At 49.4% G+C, this 11,803-nt stretch overlaps 1 protein-coding gene across 1 annotated transcript; it reads left to right on the forward strand.

Annotated features, from left to right (window-relative positions):
• The first annotated feature begins 996 nt into the window (after positions 1-996).
• On the forward strand, positions 997-8,809 carry LOC115396877 (serum amyloid P-component-like). The gene is made up of 5 exons (XM_030102947.1): positions 997-1,005; positions 7,337-7,391; positions 7,961-8,063; positions 8,147-8,444; positions 8,591-8,809. Exons 2-5 carry the CDS (start codon positions 7,337-7,339, stop codon positions 8,807-8,809), a joined length of 675 nt encoding a protein of 224 aa, XP_029958807.1. The 5' UTR covers positions 997-1,005.
• Positions 8,810-11,803: the final 2,994 nt, after the last annotated feature.

Below are 11,803 nucleotides of genomic sequence, written 5' to 3' on the forward strand. Positions count from 1 at the left end.
CCTGGAAGTCTCTCCTCACCAAGAGTCTCTGGAGGTCTCCAAGCCGGGCGAGGATTGCTGTGTGGCTAAGTTAGTACGGTGTCAGAAGAGCTAAGCGCAGCAGATCCCATCAGAGCAGAGCAGAGCCGACTCAGAGTGCCTCTCTGCTGGGGAGAGGAGCTCCAACGTTCCCATTCGAACTAATTGTGGCTAAGTTAGCGAAAACTGTCAGCTGACCCACCTGAAGACCGAGCTGCACCATGTTTGTCTGAGTGAGTATATGAGCATGTACACACCTATAAATAAGGTCCAGGTGTCAAAAAGCCGGAGTTGCCCTTTAACGAGGTCAGCGGCCCGAGACACCTTGGGATCACGCTGCCTCCGCTGGGTTTGTCTCCATCAAAGCGCTGGTTCCCGGCCCGGCAGCGGCTGCCGCGCTTCAAGCCCTCCCGGCCCTTTCAGCAGGACACCGAATTCAAAGCTTTAAAACAGTAGCCAATCACTTTTGTGATTGTCCACAGCTTGGTCACTCACAGCAGAATATAAACAGCGGAACTTCTTTTTCTACGCTTGCAATTTAGAAAAGTAGTCGCTGAAAGCGCGCAAGCGTGTTGCTTGGTCTGCCGCGGCTTCTGTAGTTCAGGGTGCGTGCGCAGACATGCACTGGAGTGCACTGTTTGGGCTCTTAAAATGTACTAAATTACCTCGTTAAGAATTAATTATGGACATTACGCGCTCAGGACACTTGGATTACAGCGGGCGAGCAGTATGAAGGAAAATAGGCACATTTTGTGGACTTTATGGACCGTTTTTTCTGTCGAGCGCTGTCGGTCCCTGTTTGTTGACAACGAAAATCCCCAAACATCTCCAACTGCATTTGAAACATCAAAAAAGTGCTCCAGAGTGTTTCTCAGCATGAGCGTGAGTAGAAAATGAGGCCAAATCGTTTTTTGGGTGGAGTATTCCTTTAAAGGAGAGAAAGCGGTCCTCCGCCTGCTCCAAAGGCTCGAAAGGAGGTCCCTTAAGGCCCTCCAACACCACGTGGAGGTCCCACGGAGAGACCACATGCCTGGGGGGTGGTTGCAACCGACACGCCCCGCGCAGAAACCGCTTCACAAGCAGGTGGCTGCGTGCAGAAAAGCGACCGAAGCCGCTGTGGCCCGCTGCAATGGCCGATGCAAACACCGCCAGGGTGGTTGCAGTGCGACCGCTGTCCAGCAGGGCCTGGAGGAATTCCAAAACTCCACCAATGGTGCAGGAGACCGGGTCGAAGCCCCTCTCCGAGCACCACAACGTGAAGAGCTGCCACCGAGACCTATAGGCCTTGACAGTAGAGGGTGCCCTAGCACTCTGGATGGTGGACACCACCGCTGGGGGGAGATCTAGTTCCACCAGTCTCACCCACTCAGCCTCCAAGCCAGGAGCCTCCCGCCCAGGAAGGGGCGGGGCCGAAGGGCGCCCCCTGCCTGCTGCAGTGCGTCGGGCCCGTCGGGAATTGGCCACGAGTCCCCGACCGCCAACTGAACCAGGTCCGGGAACCACCGCACACTCGGGGTGTCCGGAGCCACCGCAATCACGTGAAGATTGTGCAACCTCACCCTGCGCAGCAGCGGTCAAGAGATGAACTAGAGGGAACGTGTACAGGAGGCCCGACGGCCAGCTCCTGTGTGTGAAGGCGTCTACCCCTAGAGGGGGGGCGTCTGACGACCTGAGCGAGAACCAGAGTGGGCACTGTGCGTTCTCTGCACTGGCGAAAAGGTCTGCCACTGGGGATCCGAACCTGCGCCAGAGTTGGGCTGCGACCCACGGGGACAGGCCCCACTCATCGTGGAGTGGGCCTCCCGGGACATTCTGTCTGCACCGACGTTGAGGACTCCAGGCACGTGACGCGCTCTGAGAGACGCGAGGTGCCAGTCTGCCCACCGGAGGATCTCCGCCGCTATGCGATGAAGAGGGGGAGACCGGGTCCCCCCCTGCCTGTTCAGGTACGCGACCACTGTAGTGTTGTCTGTCCTGATGAGGACATGGATGTCCTTCAGCCTGGCTTGGAAATGAAGCTGGACCCTCTGCACCGCTGTCATTTCCAGCACATTGATGTGAGTGGGAGTCGAATCTCACGCACCGCCCACTGCGAGGTGGTCTAGGGTGCCTCCCCATCCTGCGAAAGATGCATCCGTGAACACTTCGACGTGATGCGACACGCAGCCCAGGTGAACTCCTTGCATTAGGAGAGCAGGATCCATCCAATAAAGGAGATCCTGGCGTGCTTGGGGTGGGATCGGGAACGGTTTGCATCCGTCCCACTTCCCCACGCAGCGGAGGCGTGCAAACCACCATTGCAGCCTGCGCATGTGTAGAAGGCCCAGCCGGACCACTGGGTGGGCCGCGGCCATCAAACCCAGGACGGTCCTGATCAGTCGAACCCCGACCAGGGGTGCAGTCACTGCAGACCTCAGGGTCGAGAGAAGGGAGGTTCGTCTCTCCTCGGAAAGGCGGGCCGTGATGGAGAGCGTATCCAGCTCCAACCCCAGATAAGCCATGCTCTGAGCTGGGGTGTGCGCGCTCTTGTGTCGGTTCACCATGAACCCCAGGAGCTCGATGTAGTGCAGGACCTGGGTCGTGTGCAGCACAGCCTCCTGATGAGAGGACACCAGTATGAGCCAGTCGTCGATGTAAGTGAGGATCTTCAGACCACGATGACGGAGTGGCTCCAACGCTGCTTCGACACACTTGGTAAAGGTGCGAGGAGCGAGAGAGTAGCCGAAGGGGAGCCGGATGTATTGAAAATACCTGGTACCCACGGCAAAGCAGAGGAAGGCCCTGTGCCTTCTGAGAATGGGGATGTGGAAGTGGGCGTCCGTCAGGTCGATCAAAGTCATCCAGTCCCCGGGTCGAATGCTCTCCAGGAGGTGTTTGACCGTCAGCATGCGGAACCTCCTGGTGGCTATGTGAGTGTTGAGGACCCTCAGGTCCAGAATGGGTCTCACACCCCCGTTTTTCTTGGGGACCAAGAAGTAGGGGGAATAAAAACCTGAGTGCGCCTCTGTCGCGCTCAGCTCCATGACCGCACCCCGGCGGAGGAGTGAGGCTACTTCCGCCTCGAGAGCGGCCACCCCCGCAGGGCATGCGAGCCGCGTACGAAGGATGCCGTTGAAGAGAGGCGGACGACAGGCGAACTGCAGGGCATAACCGTTTCTCAGTGTCCTGGACAGCCAGGGAGAAAGCGGTCTCAACATAACACGCCACGTGTGAAACCGGAGCGTGAGTGGCTGTACCACGGCCTGAGGGGACGGCCCACCTGTCCTCCCGGCCTCGGGAGACGGGGGGCCCCCGGCGAAAGGGCTGTGGAGCGGGCGTCCCCTGAATGAGTGCGGGCGGCTTCCGGCATTTTGCTGGGGACAACCCAAGCAGAGGCAGCGCGATCCCGGAGTTTTCCGGGTCGCTGGCCTTGGTGCTGAAGCCGGAGCCGGGACGCTCAATAGCAGGAGCCCGGGACGGCAGAGCTCCGCTGCTCCGAGGCTCTGCCGTGACAACACACGGGGAAGCCGAGGGAGCGCTGCCGGGAGCAAAACGAATAAGGTCGGGATCGGGACGCTTTATGGCGGACACCCGGGCCGGCGTGAGTCCGCCGCTCGGCGGAGAAACTCAGCTGGGAACGGCATGAGTGGCGCCGGGGCTGGGGCATTGAATGTCGGCAGCCCGGGGCGTAACGGTACCGCCGCTCTGGCATCTCGTCATGTTAACATGAGCGGAGGCCGGCGGACAAACGCTGCTGAGAGCGCTATGGGTGCGGCCGGGGCCGGTATACCCCACAGCGGGGAGCCGAGCCGGGAAGGAGCCGTCCCTCTTACGCTTCGAAATGCTCACTCGAGCCGAAGCCGGTGGAGAGTGCAGCCTGGAGCGTTTGCGGGGTGCTGAAAAGACATCAGCAGCGCACCGCTTGCGTGACACACACAGCGGGAAAGCTAGCAGCTCCAGCGTGCTGCTATGCCCTGCGTCCGCAGCCACATTGTGACCAGAGTGCGAAGGAAACGCCAGTGAAGAGGCAGTTCCGTGCGCATTCTGCTCACCATCCTCAGCCGCCTTATCGCGGAGCGGGAGGAGGGAGGGAGAAGGGCCCAGCAGGGTTTTGCACTTTTCGATCATGCTAACACGGGGGAGAGGAGGGACTGCTGCTCTTTGGAAGATGTAACGGGCCTGACGGCCTTTATTTGCATGTTTGCTGGCAGGTGCGGGTCGAGCGGACGGGGCGCTCCGTGTCTCGGGAGCGCGGGACCATCTGGGCTGATCGGCGCCCCGGGAGGATCGGTGGGAAGACGGTCCGGTCTGTCCAGGTGCCGGGGTGCTCCAAAGGGCTGGACGCCGCTGGTTCGCGGGGCCTCCGCTGCGGCGGCGGCTCAAGGCGGGGCTGGAGGTGCAGGGCGAGTTGCTGCGAGCCTCGTGCTGCTGCCTCCAGGCGCTCGATGATCACCTGTATATCGGGCCCAAAAGAGAAGAGGTGGACAGGGGGAGTCCCAGGATGCCCCGCTGGTCCCGCTCAGATAAGGAAGACAGACCAAGCCACAGGTGCCTCATGGCGAGCTGTGCGTTGGCCATGACGCGGCCTCCACTGACGCCGATGGCTCTGCACATGCGCATCAGGACTTCGGCCGTATTTTGGACTTCCACGATGTCTTCGGGGGAAAGCTGGGACTTGTCATGGCAGATCTTGTCCACAGAGCCCAGGAAGGTCATGTTATTGGCTAGGGCGAACATCAGGTTGCCGCTAGCGTAGCCATGATCCAGGAAGCTTGCCATGCACCTGCCCCTTTCCAACGGCACGGTCTGGAGGAGGATCGGGGGAGGAGGCACAACCGAACGGAGTCCTCAATGGCAGGCACGCTGGAGACCGGCGGCCAGCCCTCCACACAAGAATACTCTCGGTAGCCCTTTACCGTACCCTTGGCGGCAAGTGGCATACTCCAGTCCCGCTGCACGTGAGCTTGAAACGACGGCACGGCGGGACATAGCACTGCAGTCCAGGACCGAGCCTGTGACTGGGTTGCCAGCCCGAGTGCAAAATCATGCTGCACCGGCTCCGGAGGCTGTGGTGGCAGCGTGAGGCCGGTGCGCTCGGCGGCTGAAGTGAAGAGTGCCGTGAGGTGCTCCACAGGCTCGCGGGGGAGATGGGATGCAGTGGAGGCGGAGTTGAACCGAGTCAAACTCCGTGACACCAACATGCTGCTGCGACTGCTGCTGCTGCTGCTGACGCTGCTGCGGATCTCAGCCCAGTCGTAGGCGGCGGCGCCAGGGGCAGCGGTCTCCTCGGCGTCATCCTCACTGGCAGGAGCCGGGGAGGTTACGCCCATGAAGGCTGCTCGCCGCTGGCTCTCTTCGAGCGGCAGCGCGAGGCAGGCCGGGCAGGAGGTCCGCTGGCGGTGATACTGCCAGCCAAGGCAGAGGAAGCAGAGCTCGTGTCAGTCCTGCACGATGAGCGGGATGCCGCAGGAGCGGCAGGAGAACGGCCCGACGCCCGATGGCAACTGGTCCCAGGCCAGCGAATCCATTCTTGTCGAATCTTGATCCGGAGAAAAGAGGCTTCTAAGTCTCATGGAGATGCTGAGAAAGAAGAAGGGTTTGCTTAGCGCCATCCGAGGTTATGTACCCTCGTTGTTGGGCATGGCGCTGCGCCATCGCGTGCGGGGGATTGGTGTGTCGAGCTTTGTATAGTCTCAGTGGATTGGACAGAGATTGGAGATGTGCCACTAGCGAAGCCCGTAGGCGGGCTAAGCACTTACGAAGTAGAACAGCAATATTATTTAGGAAAAGAGGAACATTTTCCTCACCAAAATCCCGATTATTTGTAAACAAAATCCATCCACCTTTCCTTCCTCAAAAAGACTTCATTTGCTCTGTCATATAGATTATCCGTGCGTTTCAGTTCAATCAGCAGATCCTTCTCCATTGCCATCAAAGCCAGGGCTGAAAGTCCAGCTTGCCCTGTGGTATTTCTCGCGTAAGTTTTAATTCTCTTCAGGTCTTCTTCTGCTTCTTCTTCTTCTTCTTTGGAATAATTGCGGGTGGCGACCAACAACTTAGGTGCATACCGCCACCTACTGTATCTCTTGGTGAATGTAAATCAGAAGGCCTGGATATGCTGTTGTTAGTGTACGCTAGCTAGAAGGCACTGAGTCGCCAACTCGAAATCTGATTGGTTGAAGCAACTGTCTGCTTGACGCTTTACTTTACTTTACTGGGCTATCAGAACGGACAGTGAAGGCCTCAGGCAGATTTCTTTTTACCCTAGCAACAGATGATGCTTGAAATCTGATTGGTTAAATGATTTGATATGAAAAAAACATGTCTGGAAGCAGCGCAACCACGGGAAAACTATGTAAGGAACGGGAACATAAAGTTTGGAAACATTTAGTAAGTATTCATGGACAAAATATAATTTCCATCAGTCTGTAATTCAGATACCTTTTAGGCCAGCAGAGAAGGCCTTGCAGGCCCTGACGGCCCACCACTGATATATATATGTATGTATGTGTATATGTATATATATATATATATATATATATATATATATATATATATATATATATATATATATATATACATACATACATACATATAGCACATAGTTAATAGCACTCGAATGAAGACTGTTAAAAGTCAAAGGTGATTTAAAGGCAAGGTAATTCATGAGATTTAATAAGATAAAGGAGAATTAAGGTTAAGGTCAAAACATACTGTGAAGAGATGCTCATTGTATTTTATTTGTTTTTGTAGTTCTTACGGTGTGTTCACATGCACGGCTGTTAAAAAAGGTTGTGCGCCATCAGTTTCAGAGACCATCTTTTCAATCTGGGATGCTACATAGTTACCGTGACTATTCATAGATAGATGAACTTTGAACTTTGCTTTGAGCATGTGAGTTAGTTTTTTTCATTGTGGCATTGAGGAATCAGCAATGCAGAACAAAACTCTTTTCGATATCAGGGTGGACTCTCAGGGAATTTATTGATTCATCAACGTACTGTGCATGCTGGTTTAGGCTGTTTGTGATGCAAAAAAGAAGAACCAGTTCAGAAAGGAAATGGAAAGATGCACACACCCAGCAGAGAGGAGTGACTGTGACTATATAAGACCGACCAACCTGACGAACCTCAGGTCTGACGCAGATTTCAAGGTAAGATGAAAACATTCCAAACTGTTTACCACATCAAAAGCTTATTTTCTTTATCAATTAAAATTAGATTACCGCAGAAGGTGATTTTTTTTCCCTGTTTCTTGACTGTGTGTAATAGGAGCAACCATACACTGATAAATTTGCCTGATGAAATCTAAGTTATCGTGATATTTTTTCTCCTCCCAGATGAAGCTGCTCATTGTTCTGGCCATGCTGGCAGCAAGAGCTGCAAGTGTTGAAGGTATGCATGTGTCTGACTTCACGCAGTGAAACTCAGGATTATCTTGGAAAACATTAGTAGGCAAATACACATTGTTGCTTTCTTTTAATTGAAAGTCAAACTAATTTTTAGTGATGACACTTTAAAATGCTCTGTGTAAAGCAATATTCGAACCAAAGATTAATTAGGTGTAATTATAATAGAGTAATATATAGAAAGTTACTATCTCTTTTCCAATTTTTGCATTCCTGTTTGTTTTTCTTCATACAAGTGAAGTGGCTACACAAATATTACATATTTCCAGATGTTGTGATGATAACTTGTGTTTGTTACATGTGAAAAAATAAAATTCATAACACAAATAATTCCTTCCCTCTATTTTCAAGCAAATGTGATTTAAAAGTTTGATACATATTTAAACATACATATTTAAGCAACATTAAACTAAAGTCATGGTAGTTTTTTGCTTTGTGTTTTTTATTATGATTTTAATTGTTAATTTTTTATGTTTCCCGGACTGAGTGACTTATCACATGCTATTACCAATGATAATTAAATTATTCAAATGAACACTTTTGATTATTTTCCAGATCTCTCGGGGCAAACATTCACGTTCCCGGTGCAAAACAACCGAGCTCATGCCAGGTTGATAACGCCCAAACAAGAATTCAGAGCTGTGACTCTCTGCCACAGGTAGTAATTTAATGTAAAACCTGATGAACACACATCCTCTCTGACTCTCACCAACGTAACAAGCCAGTGTGTCGTACCTGCAGATCATTTACTGACCTCGGAAGAAGCCACAGCCTCTTCTCACTGTCCACCTCTGGGTCGCACAACTCTTTCCTGATATTCTGGAATGAAAGCGATGAGGAGATGGAGGTTCACATCATGGATCAGAGGTCAGAGTTCAGGGGACTGGACTACAAACCCAACATGTGGCATTCCGTCTGCACCACCTGGGACTCGGCGACCGGACTGGTGCAGTTGTGGTTTAATGGAATGCCGACAATTCGCAAATATGTGCCCGTCACATCAGCTATACCTGGAACCCCGGTGATCATTCTTGGACAGGTATGGTTTTATTACTTAACATCGTGATCAATAGTCCATCACTGGTTTCTGAATACACAATTTGGATTGGTTATTTCTAAGATGTAAAAGTTTTAAGGTGAATGTGGACACAATTTTTTTCTCTGTCGCTCTACGTTCCCCCACAGGAGCAGGATGCTCACGGTGGAGGATTCGACAGCAAGCAGGCTTTCGTCGGGATGATGTCGGACGTCCACATGTGGGACTACGTCCTCTCTTCCTGTGAGATTCAGAGCTATGTCGACAAGCTCAACTTCACGCCGGGGAATGTGCTGAACTGGAAGGCGCTGGAGTTCAAGATCACAGACAAAGTGCTGGTGGAACCAAAATCCATCGTCTGTCACTGAAGCTGTGACACACGTGTGTCAGTGCCTGGGAAAGCCTTACTTTGTTTCAGGTGTTTTGGGTTTCCTCTGAGGAGAAATTGCTAATGTTGGCAAATTATATTAATTTCCTGCTAATTCGAGGATGTACTTTTGACTTTTCTTTCCCCATCGCAGATTAATTTTGAAAATCTTTGTGCGTTTACTCTATTTGGGAAAAAATTGACTCTGTAATAATCAGAAATTGTTTGCTCTAGAACTGCATAATGTAGTCTTTCTACAATCATTTGTGTTCCTTATTATATTGATATTGTAACACACGTCGAGTTGTCTTTTTAATATGACAAGTGTGTTATAAATAAAGATTGATTTGACTTGATGTAAACGAAAATCAGTTGTTAAGCAAATGTATTGAAATGATTAAAATCTGGAAGCACAGCAGACAAGGGTTTTGCTTTTTATATGTAAGCGACCTTTCACCATCAACTATCTTTTTTACAAATATTAATTCCATGAAGATATTTCAGTGCTCATAAGAGGAAAACTTCTTTGTCACGGAGCATGAAGCCAAAACAGGAAGCTGTTTTCTCTCTGTTGACCTTTAAATGTTTATACAACAGTATTATCAAGGTTGTTGTTGCCCCTCTGACAATATGATCAGAAGGCAGCAGTGTAGATGATCGTCTCAACGTGCTGTGGTGGAGAAGAGAGAGGACATGCATGTTGAGCTGGTTTAACTCCACATAGTAAGGTTTATTCTTTGACAGGAACCAATCAGGTATCACATCAATCAAGCATCACATCAATCAAGCATCATCTTCAGTCCCAGTTCTTTTATATTCCACCTGTGTGTGGAGTAGGGTTGGGCGATAATTTATCGTTGCTGGTTTACCATCAAAAAAAAGTTCCCCGGTAAAGATTTGAAGTTTCGCAATAAATATGATAAACTCCCGTTGTGATGTATATTTAAGCGCTACAGGGGTCCGCGCTGGAGCCGCTCTGGGACTACGCTGCTTTTCACGGTTGCCCCGTAACGGCTCCGCGGCTCGGGGCTTTTTGTCGTTGTCTGATCAGTAGGTAGCTGCTGTGAGGTGGGCATGTGATGATGCGCTATGCACGATGAATACGGTGACTAATTTAATGACTGAACATATAGTAATATGTTTAAAGAGACTTTCAATCGGCAACATCAACATTAGCCGAACTTTGCTAGCTCCCCCACTTTCTATGAGGCCCCTCAGCTGCCTTGCAAATGCCTGAACACAAAAACGTAAACATTACGAACCCTGCATATGCCACATAAATACTGAAAAAACAGAATACGCACAGGAAATGTTTAATATAAAATATAAAAGGATAAAAAAAACATTTATATTCCTGGATTTGTTCAGTTGTTTTTAGTTTGTAATTTGATAAGCAAAGAAAACCTAACAGGTAATGTTACTTTTGATATTTGCACTATTCCCCTTCTGTTTGCACTGTTCTTCATTTTTTTTTTCCTGACAAATTTTCTGTGTATTTTCATGTTCATCCTCCTCAATAGGCTATTTCAATTTAATTTTTCATCTCGCACTGTACAGTGGATGGAATCATACTTGATAAATAGAAAACAATATGTTCAAGTACAAAACTCCACTTCAGCGATTTCTAATAATGATCTGGGACTACCTCAAGGTTCTGCCCTATCACCATTATTATTCAGTCTATATATTAACGACCTTCCTGATAGTTGTCCATCTAATGTACAGTGCCAGATGTATGCTGATGACGTGGTCATCTATGTTCATGCAAAAAACAACGAATTAGCAGCTCAAGAATGGTCATCAACCATGTGTGAGATTTCAGGGTGGCTGCACAACTCACAACTTGTGCTTAATGTATCAAAAACAGTCCGTATGTTTTTTTTTCAAAAACCGCCTCTCAAAATATCAGTCCTCCTGTGTTAATAGAGGGAACTAAAATAGAAACAGTTAATGAATTTAAATATCTAGGAGTAACTGTATACGCCAAACTAGGGTTCAAACAACAGGTAAAGAAAACGGTGAACAAAATAAAATTAAATTTGTCAAACTTTAGATTTATCAGAGATAATCTAACAGCTGAATCAGCAAAGCTTTATTTTAATGCAATGATTGTCTCACATATAACTAATTGTATGACAAGTTGGGTCTTGGCTTGTAAGAACCCTCTGAAACCAATTGAGACAGTATATAAACAAGCTCTTAAGATTCTGGACAGACAGCCAAAGACTCGTCATCATTGCAAAATTAAAAAAAAACAGGAAATATTGAGCTGGGACAATATGATAAAATATGCGGACGTTATTCTTGTGTACAAAATATTAAATGGATTAGCCCCTACACTACTACAAGAATTTGTGAAAAAAAATCGAAACAGATCAACAAGAGCAAGTTCCAGAGGAGATTGCATTATCCCTTCCCAGAAAAGTGCATTCGGACAGGCCGTCTTTTCATATCGTGCTTCTCAAACTTGGAATACTATACCAACGACTATAAGAGAGATGCCCACCCTCAGCTCATTTTCTAAACATCTCCGGTCATGGGTGTTGGACAATCAAAACTGCCCACACAACCTGGAATGAACTGACTTTACAGCAAACAAAATGTTAACGTTTTACTGTTTTTTTGTTGTAGATATTGTATTGTGAGAGGGTATGTTGTGGAAGGGGTAGTTACCTTTTTAACGGTCAGTTATTCTATATTTTTATGGGTAAGGTGGGTAATGAGGGTGGGAGTTTTTTAGGTGGGAGGGTCAGGAGTTCGGTGTGGGTGGAAGCTTTGGTGTGGGTATGGGGGAGTTGGGAGTGGGTGGAAGGTAACTGGGTACAGGTGTGTGTGTGTGTGTGTGTGTGTGTGTGTGTGTGTGTGTGTGTGTGGGTGTGTGTGTGTGTGGGTGTGTGCGTGTGTGCGTGCATCTGTGGAGCGTGTAATGAATGGTTTTTAAGGACAGGTGAATAAATGATTGTTTGGCTGAGTGAATGGAGTGTGGTGGGCAGCT

The sequence above is a fragment of the Salarias fasciatus genome, chromosome 11 (genome assembly GCF_902148845.1).
Source record: "Salarias fasciatus chromosome 11, fSalaFa1.1, whole genome shotgun sequence".
In the NCBI taxonomy this organism is placed as follows: domain Eukaryota; kingdom Metazoa; phylum Chordata; class Actinopteri; order Blenniiformes; family Blenniidae; genus Salarias; species Salarias fasciatus.

Bases quoted from the DNA above. Each gene is read 5' to 3' on its own strand.
- LOC115396877 (XM_030102947.1), top strand. From the start codon at position 7,337: ATGAAGCTGCTCATTGTTCTGGCCATGCTGGCAGCAAGAGCTGCAAGT. The intron at 8,064-8,146 runs GTAGTAATTTAA...TCGTACCTGCAG, and splicing joins GCTGTGACTCTCTGCCACAG to ATCATTTACTGACCTCGGAA. The intron at 8,445-8,590 runs GTATGGTTTTAT...GTTCCCCCACAG, and splicing joins CGGTGATCATTCTTGGACAG to GAGCAGGATGCTCACGGTGG.